Consider the following 18,845-nt stretch of genomic DNA (forward strand, 5'->3'; position numbering starts at 1 on the left):
GTCACTCAGATTGTCTGAGAAAGCAGCTCAAACATTAATATAAGTACTTCACTTCTCTAAACATCCTCAACCTCTCTGCTTATCGGACCTGAACTAAAGGTAGGTTATTATAGCTTCAAACAAACAAACAAAAAAACAGCTTCAATGTAATGTATGTTATCTGTCAGTAAACTATTTTATTGGAGAAAGAAATGAAGAGTTAATTTGCAACAACAGATAACTCTGTTTTTTTTCGAAATTTTCATAAAACATTTTTCTTTTTGATATAGATTCTTAATAAAGTTACATTTTCAATATATCTTTGATTAGTACAGTCATTTTGACTTCGTCATAGCCACCCAAGCTCATTTGATTGATCATACCAAAAGCTAGTATCAGAAAAAATATGTTTTTTGAAACATTTTTATTTTTTCAAAGGTGAGTTAACTGTTTTTGCAAATGAACTCTTCAAATGTCAACTCAAATCTTGGTTAATTAAAGCCGTCATCCAGTAATGCTTTTGGATAATGCTGCTGTTGAATATATCACTTGCCTTGAAGGAGATTATAAATGTAAAAAGGTACATGAATTCAAAGTAAATCAATAAAACATACCATATATGTCCCTTTTGCTTTGAGCAGGATGTACAGCTTCCTGTTTTCCTTTTTTATCACTGTTTCATCTTTTTCATCTTGTATAACAGCAGCAGCATTGTTGTGGCAAAGAAGAATTTCAAACAATTGCAATGATGGCCTTCAAATCCCCCAACAATTAAAATCCGACTTTATTTGAACTTAAAGTTCTTAAATATGAACGTCATGTGTATTGTGTGTTGTCTTCAGACTATCTGCCTCCTCTGAAACACAAATATAGCTTCCACTTTTCAAATCTAAGTTTTTTTTTTGACTGAAATACACTTTAACATAAAAGTCCTATCGTGTATAATCTCCAGACTTTGTGCATCTACTGAAACATCAAAGATGGATGCAGCTTGGGCTCTCCTTCTCATTGGCTTTTTGCCTCAAGGTGAGCTGTTGTCTCTCATTTTTCATAAAATATTGATAATACTGTTTCATTCTGCATCAAAACAACTTGAAAAAACTTAAAGTACAAGTTCAATAGAGGAAAAATCACCCCACGAAACAACAGTGCCTGTAACATATGATGCAGGGTCTAGATGCAGAGAAAATAAGTGTGTTCTGCAGTCTTTTAACTGCATTAGTTTGCAATTTACTACCTTTATCAAATGCTGACGGAACAAATATGAATCCTGATTTATTTATTCAACTTTTAGTGAGAAGACTTAATTTGAGAATAAAAAGATAAGCAATTTGACTAACCAATTAGAATTCTCAAAACTGTACTGTTCTTCTTCAAAGATTTTTACTTTTAATTTGTGTGATTTTTTTTGTGTATTCCAGGTGCCCTGGGTGGACGTTTCCAGGTCTTTCTCCCACAGACTATAGATGTTCTAAATGGATCCTGTGTGACTATCCCCTGCTCATTTGGCATAAAAAGTGGATATGAAACACGCTTAGATAACACATGTATAGTAATTTGGTTAAAAGATACTTCTACAGGGCCTGTTATGTTTAATGGCAGTTCACCACAACGGGGTGAAATCAAAGGGAACCTAACTGGTGACTTATTGACTAGAGACTGCACCACAACCCTGAATGACATGAAACCCCAATACAGCAGGACCTACTACTTTAGACTGGAATGCAAACGTTTGAGATATACTTATGATAATCAAAACGTAAGAATTTCAGTCAAAGGTAGGTTTCAAAGTTCAATCATTTACACTTCAGTCATGAAGCAGTTATTTAACCTTGCTCTGCATTGATTGCTTTAAAATAATAAATGAATAAACAAAAAGTTTATAATAGAGCATAATGACTGCTTTTATAGTTCATGTACCTTCCCACCAGATGATCCACACAGACCCACTCTGACTCCGTCCACACTGAAGGTGAGAGAGGAAACCTCAGTGATCTTGACTTGCTCTGCTCCAGCTCCCTGTCTGTCTCTGCCTCCAACTCTGACATGGACCCCCGGCCTGGGTGAAAGTCAGGAGACACTGCAGGAGAATCAGGACAAAACTAAAGTCAAGGTGTCTGTGGTGAACTTCACCGCTTCACACCTCCACCACAGACAGGAAATCTCCTGTACTGCTGTCTACAGCAAACAAGATGGCAGCACTGAGTCATCTGTAAACAGAAGTTTAACAGCTGATGTTACATGTGAGTACATGTGTCCTGTGTTCAATTTTATTACATGATGTGGCTTTAGTGAGAAGGGTCACAATCAGTCCTCCACTGTTTTATTCAATCACCAAAAAAAAGTTGTCAACCACTTTTTTAATTTTGTAATATACCCCAGATACAAAAGTAGAAAGAGTTTTACCCTCCAGTGTGTTAAATGACTGATGCCTTGTTATATAGTGCTGCAATGCTGTAAGTGATCCTGTCTGACTGGTTTGTTAAAATAAGGGATTATAAAGGTAGAGATTTTTTATATCACCTTTAAATTACACCTATGTTCATTCTTAATATTAGGACAGTATTTGGAAATATTAGGACAGTGTGATCCTTTGAATTAAAGTAAAAATATCTATCTCAAAATGATACATTAATGCACTATAACCTTTCTTCAAATAGCACATCTGGATACATTTTAATAGCACACATAAATCATCCCCACTCACAGTGAAGTGATGATTTGTCTCTGACCAGTGGCTTTGAGGATAAAATGATCAACATGATGCTTTTAAGTTCATATCAGTAAAAAGTCAAGCTAGTCCATCTTATTATTTCACCCCCAAATGTCTTCATTGAGAATGGGGAAAACCCTTTAAAGCAGACTATGCAGGCATCGCGCTGCTGCCATCAGAGTTTTCCAGTGTTTTCTGAATGAGCCACTGAACTCTGAGCCCCCTTCTCCATCCTCACTCACACACTCTGAGCATTCGGAGGCAGGGCTAACACAGACAAGAGTTATCTCTCTCATTTTCATAGATGTTTGAAGCAGAGTGGAGTGCCTCAGGAAAACAGGAAAAGCAAGTTGCAACTTGTTATTGTTAGCCATGATGAAAAAATTTCAGATTTTGTACATTTCAGGGCTTCTAGTGTAACCAGTGGTTATCAATAAAGGGCTTGTGACAAAGCTCACTGTTCTATGTGTTAGTAGTGTATACCAGTGGTTTTCAAAGTGGGGGCCATGGCCCCCTGGGGTCCACCAGGGGGGTGATAGGGGGGCCTCAGAAAATTGAAGGGAAGGGAAAAAATAGAATAATCTTTTTTAAAATATATATATATATATATAATTTCCTATGCTAAACAAATGTAATAATTATAGAAAGTGAATACAAGCAAGAAAATACATTCTAAAAGTTGATGTTTCTTTACATATTTTGAAGCATTGTCTGTGGGTTTGCAAAGGGGATCCCCGGCCAGAAGCTAAAGCTGTTTGGGGGGCCTTGGCATGGTACAGTTTGGGAACCCCTGGTGTATACAGTCCAACTAGCTACTTGCGAAGTGAGGAAAGGAGTTAGTCGATATCAGGTGAATTTGCTAGATCAATAAAAGTAGTGAACAGATTGATCTGTGACAGACAACAACATAGGTATTCTGCCCTGACTATTCAATCAGAAGATCAGGTGGACCTCCACCACTTCCTCCTCCTCGTGTCAAAGTGGACGTTAATGTTTACAGTTAAAGGGAATTGTTGCTTGGTCATCTGTAACCTTGTATTGTCTTCTCTATAAGTTTGATGTCAGCCATTGACAGCAACACTAAGCGGGTGTGCGTCCTTGCATTGCATCTCTTTGGGTCTGTCTGGGACTGACACATCAGGTGTGTTGGAATGGCCACACTTTTTTCCAGAAGAGACTAATCAGCTTTATAGCAGTTCTACCTGCTTGATGCTGTGGTACTAATTTGCTTAACTTCAGTCCACAATGATTAAAAGATGCAGACTATGGCTGCCACTCATGATCAGACATTGCTAAACATAGCTCTGTTGAAACTCAGTTAATACGATAACGAACACATTGTTTGCATCCAGCAAAAGTCCCCGAGCCTTTGTTATGAAAAAGGTACATCAGGAAATGAGAGATGTGTCTAAAAATATCCAACAGGGACACGGCTTAGGAATTAAACTTCGGACCACAGAACTGAACTAACAGTGACTACATTAACATCTCTCTCAACTCCAACGCACAAGCAGTTGTTAAGTATCACACTACAGGCTTGTTTTACAAGGGAGGTAGGGGAGGGATTCACTCACTACGCATGAGCACACAATCATAGGCACAACCTGCAGCAAACTATATGCCTCACTGTAAAACATTATAGCCCCAATTAGTTATATCCATGAACGTTTTTTCTTTAACTCAAAGAGCCTGAAGAAGTTTTAGACTTTGAACAAGGCTATATGAGTTTTGGAATGTAAAAATTGCAAGAATTAATTGTTTGGACGATTTATATATTTTGTCATGTTAAATGAACTTGCTTTTTCAAGTTCTAAGTTTAAAAAATAAAAGTACAAAAGAAGCGAGAATAGGGGATTTTGCTATAAGTTTATATCTATTGATTAAGATTCATTTATTTTCTCTCTATTATGCCCTTATACACTTTTCCTTGGCTGTAGGAGTATACATGTAGTGCTGTTGATAGTTTAGTGAATGGAAAGGTTGGAGACTTTTAAGTTAAGCCAATTCTTCTTCGTCCACCATTCTGCCCCAAAACCTTTTTGGTTTGGTTCCTTTAACATTTGTATCATGTGAAAAAAAGAAACATAAAAGGGTGCACAATATTATTTTAAAACAAACAAATTAGTCAAGTTATTTTAACTTCAGAAAAACTTGAAATTTACATTGAAACAACAGAGAAATGTGTGTTGGTTCAACTAGGTAAGACAAGTTTTATAACTGCAATAAAACTATATAATTCATTTTTTTTATCTTGCAGTATAAAGTTGAATCAATCATAACTTAAACTAAAATATTGTGACAACTAGTACTTTATAGTTAAATCAACTTTTTGAACTTTAATTTTGGATTTAAGACAAAGCTAGTTTTGAAGTTGAATGAACTTACTTTTTCAAGGCAGCAGGAGAACTTCCATTTCCAAGTTATACCAGCTTAATGTCTTACAGTGTATGATGACTCTCCTCATAGGGGCTGGCCTCATTGTGAAATGATATTGTGACTCTCTTACCTCTCAGTCAAGGTTTAGTTGTAGCTAAATCAGGCTTGGAGAACTTGGCTGCAATGAAGGCCCTAAACAGCCTCAAACTAATAAATCAAATAAACTTTGTTTTTGTTTGTAAAAAAGAGCCAAGAACTTGTTCATGTTTTTTTAGTGGTTGAAATATCTTTATATAATTACTTGAATACTATAAGCCTTGTCTGTTATACACCATTACAGAATGATGTTTATTAAAATAAGGTGAGGGATGAAAATAATGAGTGGCTGTTAGAATTTGAAATCTAGCAGCCACAGCAGCAATGGTGGACAAAAGAGTTAATTTTCAACCCTGGTGTTGAGAATTGATTGTAAGCTGCACTTGCCCGTGCTCAGTTGAATAGAAGTGTCACTGAGCAAAACAAAGACAAATACAGGTCACACACTGATCGCACACAGCTTCACTTGTATGACTTCCTCATTATCAAGTCAAATGTTGCATGCTGTTTGGATATGCAGCAGAATTAGCCAGGAACTAGACTTCACTTCTCTAAACATCTCTCACCTCTCAGCTTGAAAGACTGGAACTAAATGTAAGTGATCATAACTTTATATGAAACATATGAAATTAACATGTTTGATGTCATTTAGAACTCTAAAAATTGAGTACATGGTCTGAAGTTCACTCTAGATAATAAACAATTTTAAGGGAGAAATAAAAGAGACTTTAAAAAGAGGAAAATGTTTAATGTTTTTGACACTTTAAAGCTTTCATTCAGTCGTGCTTTCTTACTTTCACTGTTTCAAATAGCTGCTTAAAACAGATTATACTTTTGTTGCTTCATTGAAAGTGAATTTATCCAAGATGCTGTATATTTGTTACATTTGCCTTTAGTAGACCGCATAGCTTCCTGATTTTTTCAGTCATCATTTCATCTTCTACATTTTGTGGAACAACAAAACCAAGTTGCAGTTCGTCAGGCTCGGGAACCCTTCCCTTTTTGTATTGTTTTGTAGTGTAGTTTGTTTTGGTTTTTTTTACATTTCCACATCGATTGAGATTTTCTTTAATTACAGTGTCATATTTTTTCCATCTGCAACTTTCTTCAAATATTAAATTCAATAATGGCCTCACAAGGGAAATACTCTTTAAATCTTTTTTGGACTGACATACTCCTAAACTTGAATACCTTTGTGCAATCTCCAGACGTTTATGCTTCTTCTGAAACACAAAAATGGATGCAGCTTTGGCACTACTTCTCATTGGCTGTCTGGTGCAAGGTGAGATATATATCCACACTTTAGTTGAAAATTGGAATGTAGTTTACTTTTTTTATTTATACATAAAAAAATAAAATGCTGTGGGACAAAGCACAATCTAAGTTTATGGGTTATTTAAAATTCTGAGCCTCACATCAGGTACTTATTCTTGTTCAAAGTTATGTTTTCTACCTATGTTTCAGGTGCCCTGGGTCAGGAGTTTAAGATCTTTCTTCCACAGACTATAGATGTTCTAAATGGATCCTGTGTGACTATCCCCTGCTCATTTGACATAGAAAGTAAACATGAAACAGGCTTAGATAAAACATGTACAGGAATTTGGTTAAAAGATACTTCTAAACGGCCTGTTGGGTTTCATGGCAGTTCACCAGAACTGGGTGAAATCAAAGGGAACCTAACTGGTGACTTAATGTCTAGAGACTGCACCACAACCCTGAATGACATGAAACCCCAATACAGCAGGACCTACTTCTTTAGACTGGAATGCAAACATTTGAAATATACTTATGATAAACAAAACGTAAGAATTTCAGTCAAAGGTAAGTTTCAAAGTTCAATCATTTACACTTCAGTCATGAAGCAGTTATTTAACCTTGCTCTGCATTGATTGCTTTAAAATAATAAATGAATAAATAAAAAGTTGATAATAGAGCATAATGACCGCTTTTTATACTTCATGTACCTTCCCACCAGATGATCCACACAGACCCACTCTGACTCCGTCCACACTGAAGGTGAGAGAGGGAACCTCAGTGACGTTGACGTGCTCTGCTCCAGCTCCCTGTCTGTCTCTGCCTCCAACTCTGACATGGACCCCCGGCCTGGGTGAAAGTCAGGAGACACTGCAGGAGAATCAGGACAAAACTAAAGTCAAGGTGTCTGTGGTGAACTTCACCGCTTCACACCTCCACCACAGACAGGAAATCTCCTGTACTGCTGTCTACAGCAAACAAGATGGCAGCACTGAGTCATCTGTAAACAGCAGTTTAACAGCTGATGTTACATGTGAGTACATTTCAATCAATCGATTAACCTTTATTTGTATAGCGCCAAATCACAACAAACGTTATCTCAAGATGCTTTTACAAACATAGGAGGTCTAGACCACTCTATGTCAAATTATGAACAGAGACCCAACTTCAAGACAGGGTAAGACTCAGTCTGACCCCACCTTAATCCATCATGAGCATTGCACTTCGCAGTATTTAGCTAGTTACAGTGGCGAGGAAAAACTTTCTTTCAACAGGCAGAAAGCTCAGGCAGAACCAGACTCATGTTAGACAGCCATCTCCCTCGACCGAGTTGGGTCTGGAGTAAGAAACATTTGTCATTTGTCCTGTGTTGAATTTTATTACATGAACATTGTAATGAATTTCTCATCTCTGGATGATGTTACTTTAGTGAGAAGAAGAGGGAAACAATCATACCTTCAATGCTTTATTCAATCACCCAAAAAGCCACTGTGTTAAAGCTCCAGTGTGTTTTGGCTGGTTGTGAAACAAACTGAATCTAAACAGTATCTATACTGTCATGTCTTTTCACCAAATAATAGAAAAGTCTCGGTTGTGAAATTATTTAAGACTCAGATTGTTAAGGGGGCTGAACAATAGTATCAATAGCAATACAACTAACACAACACATCCCCAAAGATGCCCCTTAATTACCTTAAAAAGCACAAAATAAAAAGACCATATCATACAATTTGAAATGTATGCATTATAATCTTAAATACATATGACCATTCTAAGGCTGTTAGTGTCACATGATAAAATATACACCTCGCTGTGGAATCAGCTTCTTTTTTTTTAAATGTCCACGGAAAATATTCACAGAGTGATACACAGTGATGATCTCACTGTGAAACAAGGGCAGGATGAGATTTTTTGTCAAAAATGATCAACTACACATATGCAGGACAGTATCAGCAGAGAGATAGAGAGATACATTTGTCCACAGGGGGTGCCAAAAGAGGAAGGGGGGAAAGTAGATTAGTAATTATCGTTTCAATGGTGGAAGTGATCTTTTCTTTCTGCTTTGTTAAAGTACAGGATCATCAAAGAATAGATTATACAACACACATGTCAATTCTTAATCTTGGGCCAGTCTTTGGAAATTTAGGACAATAGTGTGTAGAAATGTATCTCAAAATAGCACATTAATTCACTTTACTAAACTTTACATAGCATGTCTGGGTACATATTAGCTCAGAACTGAAACACACTTTTAACATTGTGACAATGTGATTCAATTGGCTAACAACAATACTTTAATACTTATCAATTTTAAATACTTACAGTAAAGTTGCAGCAGGGAATTTTCAGATCAGCCAGAAAGCTAGCTGTTGTTGTTGGCGATTAGTTTGTTTGTTGCCCACAGAGAAGATAACAGTCTTCCAGAGAAATGAATTTGTTCTCGTCCTCTCTGCTGATTTTGCATAAAGTTTTATCTTGTGCCAAACAAACTAAGTGGAGTTGGTAGGTTTCCACTTTGCAAGAGGTTAGCAATCTTACTTACAAGTAAAAACATGACCAAAGGTATTTGACTCCACGTCTGATGAATTATGTTTTAGTTATAATAAAAAAGATTCTCAATGTTTCAGATCCACCCAAAGGGATCACAGTGTCAGTGAGTCCCTCTGGTCCAGTCAAAGAAGACACAAATGTGACTCTGACATGCAGTAGTGATGCTAACCCGGCTGTGAATAACTACACCTGGTACAGCGCTGACGAAGGCCTGGAGGATTTAATTGGGGCCGGACGTGTTTTAAGCTTCGAAGCCTCCAAAGACACAGATGCGTTTTTCTGCAAAGCTGAAAATGAACTTGGAGCTGGACAGTCCAACAACACACAGATAGATGTTCAGTGTATGTATCATTTGAAACAGTTAAATCGAAGCAGGTAGGGCAAGCTTTAAGCTTTTTAAAGTACATAATGTTTTTGTTAACAAGTGCTTTTACAGACTTTTACAGCCACTACGCTGACGATTTGATCAAAATCAACTTTTCAGCTTTACAACAATGCTTAACTTGGACAAGAGTGGTAACAGCTGATATGACTAATCCAAAAAAGTCTGTCAAAAAATCCGCCTAGTGGTGACCTTGAAATTTTAAATATCCAAGATTTTAAGAAAAGATGATTTTTTTTCTCAGAATCGCTCTAAAATATCTGTGTTTTTATAAAAATACAGACTGTATAACTTATAGCAAACATCCTATCAATTATCATAACATCCAAAATAAGATGCAGTATATGACACTTGATAGTGACAGCTGGACTGGCACGACAGCACATGTCTGTAACAAAGCCTCAGCAAGTAAAGTGCCATTTTCTGGTAAAAATACAGTAACACAATAAAACAACAACAGTCTGAAACAAGAGAGATAGAGAGAACACAACCAATTATTGAATAGAACCACATCTGGGGTTTGGCTTATCATCTGTGACGTCCTACCATTAATATGTATGTTGTGTTACAAATTTTTCAGATCCACCCAAAGGGATCACAGTGTCAGTCAGTCCCTCTGGTCCAGTTAAAGAAAACAGCATTGTGACTCTGACATGCATTAGTGATGCTAACCCAGGTGTAAAGAACTACACCTGGTACAGATCTGACGGAGGCCTGGAGGCTTTTATTGGGGCTGGACATGTTTTAAGCTTTAAAGCCTCCAAAGACACAGATGCGTTTTTCTGCAAGGCTGAAAATGAACTTGGAGCTGGACAGTCAAACAACACACAGATAGATGTTCAGTGTATGTATCATTTGAAACAGTTAAATCGAAGCAGGTAGGGCAAGCTTTAAGCTTTTTAAAGTACATAATGTTTTTGTTAACAAGTGCTTTTACAGACTTTTACAGCCACTACGCTGACGATTTGATCAAAATCAACTTTTCAGCTTTACAACAATGCTTAACTTGGACAAGAGTGGTAACAGCTGATATGACTAATCCAAAAAAGTCTGTCAAAAACATCCGCCTAGTGGTGACCTTGAAATTTTAAATATCCAAGATTTTAAGAAAAGATGATTTTTTTTCTCAGAATCGCTCTAAAATATCTGTGTTTTTATAAAAATACAGACTGTATAACTTATAGCAAACATCCTATCAATTATCATAATATCCAAAATAAGATGCAGTATATGACACTTGATAGTGACAGCTGGACTGGCACGACAGCACATGTCTGTAACAAAGCCTCAGCAAGTAAAGTGCCATTTTCTGGTAAAAATACAGTAACACAATACAACAACAACAGTCTGAAACAAGAGAGATAGAGAGAACACAACCAATTATTGAATAGAACCACATCTGGGGTTTGGCTTATCATCTGTGACGTCCTACCATTAATATGTATGTTGTGTTACAAATTTTTCAGATCCACCCAAAGGGATCACAGTGTCAGTCAGTCCCTCTGGTCCAGTTAAAGAAAACAGCATTGTGACTCTGACATGCATTAGTGATGCTAACCCAGGTGTAAAGAACTACACCTGGTACAGATCTGACGGAGGCCTGGAGGCTTTTATTGGGGCCGGACGTGTTTTAAGCTTTAAAGCCTCCAAAGACACAGATGCGTTTTTCTGCAAGGCTGAAAATGAACTTGGAGCTGGACAGTCCAACAACACACAGATAGATGTTCAGTGTATGTATCATTTGAAACAGTTAAATCGAAGCAGGTAGGGCAAGCTTTAAGCTTCTTAAAGAACATAATGTTTTTGTTAACAACAAGTGCTTTTACAGACTTTTACAGCCACTACACTGACAATTTGATCAAAATCAACTTTTCAGCTTTACAACAATGCTTAACTTGGACAAGAGTGGTAACAGCTGATACGACTAATCCAAAAAAGTCTGTCAAAAACATCCGCCTAGTGGTGACCTTGAAATTTTAAATATCCAAGATTTTAAGAAAAGCTGATTTTTTTCTCAGAATTGCTCTAAAATATCTGTGTTTTTATAAAAATACAGACTGTATAACTTATAGCAACCATCCTATCAATTATCATAATATCCAAAACAAGATGCAGTATATGACACTTGATAGTGACAGCTGGACTGGCAAGACAGCACATGTCTGTAACAAAGCCTCAGCAAGTAGAGTGCCATTTTCTGGTAAAAATACAGTAACGCAATAAAACAACAACAGTCTGAAACAAGAGAGATAGAGAGAACACAACCAATTATTGAATAGAACCACATCTGAGGTTTGGCTTATCATCTGTGACGTCCTACCATTAATATGTATGTTGTGTTACTAATTTTTCAGATCCACCCAAAGGGATCACAGTGTCAGTCAGTCCCTCTGGTCCAGTTAAAGAAAACAGCATTGTGACTCTGACATGCAGTAGTGATGCTAACCCAGATGTAAAGAACTACACCTGGTACAGATCTGACGGAGGCCTGGAGATTGTTATTGGGGCTGGACACGTCATTCCAATTAAAGCGCCAAGAGAGAGTGGCTCTTTTTTTTGCAAGGCTGAAAATGTTCTTGGCGCTGGGAGATCAATTGTCAGACAAATAGAAGGACAGTGTAGGTCTCATCCATCAATTAATCTGAGTTTATCAAACAGCTCTTAATTTGATCAGCCTATTTGTAGCAGTAATTTGGACCTCACTGTAAATGGAATTATGTATCCATGTGCACATTATTTTGTTTTGCAGATGATTACCTTTTATTTTTGGGTTTGTATTTTTAAATGTTCAGGTGTTGCAAATATTTACTGTACCCCTCCTTTCACACCTAACCATAGCTGTCACTGATCATCTTGATCTTTCTCAGTCCACCCATTAACTCCAAGCCAATGATTCTGACCTATCCCCAGGCCAGGCTGTCATCATAGCCAGTAGCGTGTCCAGAGGGGTGGCCAAGGGTGGCACTGGCACCCCTTGAAATCCAATTGGCCACCCCAAAATCTTAAAATATCATTGGCTGTTTACCTTGTCAGAGGTGGGGTTTCTATTAAAATCTATAATTTAGGATGAGTTAAAAGGCTGACAGTAGATTTCTTTATTAGTGCCCTGAAATATGACTTTGAAAAAACATCTTTTGTACATCCTTAAATAATTAAGCCTAGAAGATTTCTTGGTCGACTTGGTCATGTTTTTTTTTTTTTTAAGTCTAAGGAATATGACAACTGTTTAATACTTTAATGAAAGTAGGTTGTGAAGACAGAAAGGGTAAGTGTTATTTATTTCTAAACGCAATGGCCACCCCTGCCTATGTGAGAGCCTCAGTTGGGCCACCCCAGTCAAAAAGTCCTGGACACGCCCCTGATATTAGCCTCACTGAAACAAAGCTTTTATTATGACTGACACCAATATACTTTTGACAAATTTAGTCCATGTCAGCACATGCCTTCATTTATGCGATTCAATATTTAGAAATCATTAATATGCTGCTAGAAAAGCCACAAGGAAACCTAATCTAATTCTGGAGTGGAGAAAAATAACATATTTATTCCTTAGACAATTCAAAAAAACAGTGTACACGAATGTGAGAGTATTTGCTTACCCTCATTCACTACGAACTTGTCACCATTTATTTATTTTACAGCAGTCTACTTGATCTACTACTTTTGCAAATTTTATAAAGTATGACTGAAGTTGTTTTTCCTTCATTCCCTACAGTTGCTCCTCAAATCCTGCCCTCAGCTGATTGCACCAAGACTGTGGACCAGGTCAACTGTTCTTGTAATACTTCAGGGAATCCTCCCCCCACTTTCCGTTGGTATATGAATGGGTCACCTGCCAATAACTCTGGCAATTTTGCAATCAGATATGAGGCTCAAAATCTCATAGGTGTGAGCTTCATCGCTGTGAGTCAAGCACAATGGGGGGATCGTTTCACCTTGCTCTGTCTCAGCTCAAACTCTCTGGGATCTGCTTCTCAGCGATTCGTTCTCTTCCTTGAAACTAAAACATCTGCAGCAGGTTTGTTTTATATGCAAACTACTGTACACACAAAAACAGAATCACTTAGTAGAGTTTTATATGACCTGATGTAACTCACAAAGATAAAACTGTGTCCAAATGTTTGACTGAACAGTTATCTCTCATCTGAATAACACCTTTAATCATAACTCCATGTTGTCCTTTGTATGTTTCAGACTCTTTAATCTTGCCAATCTTCATCACCGCAATTGTCGCACTACTAGTGCTAGTATGTGCTCTACTCTTTTTTATCAGGTAAGGTCAAACCGAATACTCACACACATTACAGTTATTAGTTTTTTTATGGATATATTTGATTTTATGTTTAGTTTTTTGTTTTTTGGCAAAAATATCATCACCATACAATGGCATAGAATTGTGTATGGACTGTATGGACTGTATGGACTGTATGGACTGTATGGACTGTATGGACTGTATGGACTGTACCTATAGGAAAATAAATTTAGAGAGGAGATCTCAAAAGTGTTTCATTTATGTCTCCTAGACAACAATGAGATCTGTTTGAAAGCAAAGTGAGACTATAGCTTATGTCTCCCGTTTCTCATTCTTGCCCCCAGAAAAAAGTTTCAAAAAGTCTCAGCTTAGTCTCCCTTTCAGTTCAAAAGGAGATCTCATCAAAATCTGAAATGATTCTCAGGTATTTCTCAAGTGTTGTGACTCCTTTTGAGCTCAGGTGGAGAAATCAGGGAGCTCTCTCAATCGTCTCAGTCTAACCTCATCCATTTGTTTTTGTCAGACTCAGTTTTTGTGTCTCAAGTTGAGCTCAGATGGAGCAAAGAAAGAGCCTGAGCTCATCTTTTCATGAACATTTATAGTGCCCTGCAAAATTAAGATTTCAATGTAATTGTCCACAAACTTACAATTCTCATTAAAACATTTGAACCACTTGCAAGATCAGCTATTTAGATGTGAAATGATCTCTTCTTTGACTTCACAATATGGTCCTTCCTTTACAAGTCTGTTTGGAACAAAACAACTTCACAAAGATTTAGTGGATTTGAGAGAAATTACAAAAGATAGAGATTTCATACCAGGTATGACAGACCATTTATTTAAAATATGGGCCACAAAAGGGCTGACCAGATTTTGCAAGATTATTACAATTAAAGGGGAGGATTCTGTTGGGCGCTGGTGGCCTAGCGGTCTAAGAGCCCCACATACAGAGGCTACAGTCCTCGTCGCAGGGGTTGCTGGTTCGATTCCCAGCCAGTTGAGCATTTCCTGCATGTCTTTCCCCGCTCACTACTCCCCACATTTCCTGTCTCTCTTCAGCAGTCCTATAAAATAAAGGCAAAAAGCCGAAAAACATACTTAAAACAAAACAAAAACAAAAAAACAACAGTGTGTAAGTCACCAGAGGAAAATAGTCCCCCCTCATAGGCAACCGCTAATGAATGCAAAATTGTATGTAATTGTATGGCCTATGTCCCCACCAATGTCAAAATCAAACCTATGCCCTTGTCACCATACATTGTTTTTCAGAGGGTTTCTGACCTAAGTCTTACAATCTGTAATCTGTGTTATCACTGAAACCAGCTATTTTCAAAGTTAGTTTCATTGAAACACCACTGCAAAACTGACATCAATCAACACAGATGGATTGTTGTGAATAGATTAAACTACTATACTACAATATGAAGTTTAGCTTTGCATTTGGTAAATTATCACTGCCAAACTGGTAGATAAAATAAAAACCTTTGGTATCAGATCTGATTTTATTATCCAAACTGGTCATGTTTTCTGTTTAAAAATAAAAGTGACATTGTCCATAAGCATTTCAGCAGGCTTTGGCTGTATAGGAAAACAGACCCTGTACAGAGCAAAAGAGGAGCAACACTATTGACAATAATGCAATCACAGAACCAATCAGATGTCCTATGTCGTTAATTTAGCCATTATAATCGTCTGTCAACAGATATCTGCGTTTAAGTGTCCACTCTTCAACATCTTCTCTAAACACTAAACTCAGTTATCAAGTCAAGTCAAGTCAAGCTTTATTTATAAAGCACATTTAAAACAACCTCAGTTGACCAAAGTGCTGTACAGTTATTATAATACAATATAATCATACACAAATATAACAACAAATAAAAACAATAAAAGAATAGTAAGAGCTCAGATTAGGAAATAAAAAGAATAAAAAAAGTAAAAAGCCAAGGATTCTTGCTCAGCTGGGACTGAATGCAAAGGAGAAAAGAAGGGTTTTCAGCAGTGTTTTAAAGTGCTAGCTTCTTGAGTTGATAGTCAAACTGTAAAAGAAGGCATTTCCCTGTAAAGGAGGTCAGGGTGACACAATATTCAACGCCTACAGCTGGCTAAGCTGGAAGCCCAAGAAAAAAGGCAATTTCTCCAAAAGCATATGTTATCATAAGATGAGGGCAGATGGGTTCCAAGATTGCATGTCAGTGAGATTTTTTGAAAGTTATATTTTTGGGGCATTTTTGCCTTAATGGATAGGACAGCTGAAGAGAGACAGGAAATGTGGGGAGCAGAGACAGGGGGAAGGACATGCAGTAAATGGTCGAGGCTGGAATCAAACCTGTAACCTCTGCAACAAGGACTATAGCCTCTGTATGTGGCCAGCGCCCTGTCAGTGAGATTTTTCAAACCTAATGGATCCACTTTTGAAGTTGTTTGTTGTAAAGGTTACTCAGTTTAAGAAAAATACTGATGAGATCTTCATTTTATTTTAGCTACTCCAATTTTGGCCTTCTTTGTTATCAATTGTTTAATCTTGATTGATAAATGAGCAGAGAAAATAACAAAGATGTTTTAAGATGAACATTGGATCATTGTGTTGCATTTTTCAGGTCTCAGAAGTCTCACTACAACCGGTATAAGAGTCAGTGCTCTGGTGGTAACACAAGTACCGTTGCTGTGAGCCAACCTCCACCAAGTGGGGAAGGACAAGAGGTATGTCATCCCGGAGTTAGGCATTTTCTGCTTTAGGTGACTTGCATGGACAAGCAGAGTGTCTTTACCACAAATGTCTTCTCTTGAAATCCAGGTACTCAAGTCAAAAGATGAGGACATTTATGTTAACACCTTCCCGCTTCAGAAGGCACATGTCGCCCAACCTGCAACGATCCCTGAGCCAAACAGCACTAGCTTGCCAAGCTATAGCTCAAACAACACCGAGGGTGCAAGAAATAGCTCAGTGGAAAAGAACACAGAGAGTGAAGATGTCACTTACTCTGTTGTGACTTGGAGGAGCAAGAATGAGGGAAGGGAAAGGGGAAGCAACACAAACAGGGGGGATGGCTCCAATCTGCAGGAAGAGAAGTGCACAGAGGGAGCATTGAGCAGAGATTATGTGAAAAATGCAGTGGAGATGGGGAATCTGTATGATGATGTGAAGCCTAGAATTGTAAAGAAGGAATCAGAATGTGAATATGCCCAGGTTAAATTTAAAGACAATCGTGATCTGCAGAAATAGATTAAAATTACATTTCTGTGCCTTATACTGAGAAATATAGAACATCATGCTCCCTCACACAGGGCTCCAAATTCATTCTTCAAAATGTGACTCCTTCACATGAGGGCACTTTTAAACTTTGGTGGGGAATTAATTTGTCAGCTTAAACCTACTGTGAAGAGTTTGTAGCTAGTTATCAAACAAACTGAAATTAACACTGATGCATTTGTGACCTACAAAAGCATACAAGCAATCAGTGTGGGTACCAATTATTTCTGTTAAGTTATCTAATGCCTGTCACCACTGCCACCAAGTCAGATTTCTTGTCCAGCCCAATCTGAGTTGTAAGAATTGATCTGAAAGTTTTGCTTCAAACAATCAACGGACAAAACCCCCACAGCACTGAACACAGTAGCACTACAGTTGTGGTTGAGTTTGGCTTCTGTGAGTATTTGCTAGTGAATATGTAATATCTATTATTATTATCCATCTATTATTCCATCAATGTGTATCATTTTGAGTTATGGTTCAGTCCATTTTTCAGACAGGAGCATAAACAGGCGTTGTAAAATGTGCTTGTAGTTAATGCTGGGCGATAATTCGACAACGATAATTATTGTGATATAATTTTTGTCAATATAAAAAAACATTTAATTACACCCCCCAGCAACTTAAAATGGAGGGGGCGCTAATGAGCCTTAAATGCTAGTTGCCACCCACCATTAGACAGAAGAAGACGGCATTGAACAGCCAATCATGTCGCAGGATGAGAGGTAGGCGGGGCTGAAAGACGTTCGGAGCGGAATGTAAACACAGCTGAAAAGAGCGACAGCGACACTGAAGAAAACTCAAAACCTACCAGCTCAAAGTAGAGTCGTTAGTCTGACACTGTGTTGACTCTGCGTTAACTATTAACTTCATACACTTCATTAAATAAACTTTCAGGATGTGGATAAAGGAAGGGCACAGAGACAACTTCTGCTGTGCATTTCTGGACACGTTTAATGTCCGCCGCAACTGTAGGACAACTGAACACTGAATAACCGTGATGCATTCACTGCACTGTGGGGAACAACATCACTCCTGCCTTAGTAATCTTAACAAGGAGAGCACATCTCAAAACAATACTCCATAAACTGATACACAGTACACAATTGTATATATATTTGTTGTCAATTTAAATCAAATTATGGAAATAACCTCAACCTGAACGAAATAACAATCTACAAACTAAAACTTCACAAAAATCTAATTTTACACTAAAAACCTGCTTCCTGTTAGCACCGTCAGAAATGATGGATTCAAGAAGTTTATCAGAAAACTAAATCCAGATACAAACTAACAAACTGTCTGGTTTCTTCAACTTTCATTTAGGACCAAAAATCGGCAATTCAATTTAAATTAAATAAGGATTTGATATTTAACGTGATAATTATTGATATCGACTGATATGAAATATTTTTATTGTGATAACATAATTTTTCAATATCGCCCAGCACTTCTTGTAATCATTAAGAAGCAGCTTATAAGTTCACCTTCATGGTGACACCGGTTCTTTCTTTGTGTATGCCAATTTGGCTTTCAGTAAGGACTATGTTTAATGGTTGATGATGATGATGAATAGAAGACTTCATCATGAAGTCAACATTTGTATTTTAGGTAAAAAAATAGATGGAAGTCTATGTCAGTCCAGTTACACACCACAAATGAAAGAAGCCAGAGGGAATTCAACAGTACATGATTTTAAAGTTAGATAAGTCGCTCTGATTTGGGCTTACAGTTCATTCTATCCTTTGAGACCGAGGATGATTAGTCCGCCTTTGTTTCCCTGTCTGGTATGTTTTTTCTTGTTTGTAGAAGTTGCTTTCTGCTTCTTGAGCATGTATTACCTATCGTCTTGACATAAAAAAATAAAGCCAGTGGCACCCGGCCTAAAAGACCCGGAGTCATAACATTATGTTATTTGCAGTTTTGTCATGGTTGACTTTTAAGGAGTTGATTACAATAATCCTAACAAAAAGACTTACATTTTCCACTATCA

The 18,845-nt window shown here is 37.4% G+C and overlaps 1 protein-coding gene across 2 annotated transcripts; it reads left to right on the top strand.

The window, feature by feature from the left end:
- The first annotated feature begins 5,670 nt into the window (after positions 1 to 5,670).
- Positions 5,671 to 18,756, top strand: LOC117823336 (sialoadhesin-like). Of its 2 annotated transcripts, XM_034698492.1 has the most exons (9): positions 5,671 to 5,758; positions 6,373 to 6,446; positions 6,629 to 6,985; positions 7,140 to 7,451; positions 9,046 to 9,309; positions 13,066 to 13,368; positions 13,545 to 13,623; positions 16,200 to 16,302; positions 16,397 to 18,756. In XM_034698492.1, exons 2-9 carry the CDS (start codon positions 6,401 to 6,403, stop codon positions 16,823 to 16,825), a joined length of 1,893 nt encoding a protein of 630 aa, XP_034554383.1. In that variant the 5' UTR covers positions 5,671 to 5,758; positions 6,373 to 6,400; the 3' UTR covers positions 16,826 to 18,756. The 2 variants fall into 2 exon arrangements, with proteins under 2 accessions (XP_034554383.1, XP_034554385.1); XM_034698494.1 differs by lacking the exon at positions 9,046 to 9,309 and having other exon boundaries at positions 16,397 to 17,481.
- The last annotated feature ends 89 nt before the right edge of the window (positions 18,757 to 18,845 follow it).

Source organism: Notolabrus celidotus, chromosome 12 (assembly GCF_009762535.1).
Source record: "Notolabrus celidotus isolate fNotCel1 chromosome 12, fNotCel1.pri, whole genome shotgun sequence".
NCBI classification, from domain to species: domain Eukaryota; kingdom Metazoa; phylum Chordata; class Actinopteri; order Labriformes; family Labridae; genus Notolabrus; species Notolabrus celidotus.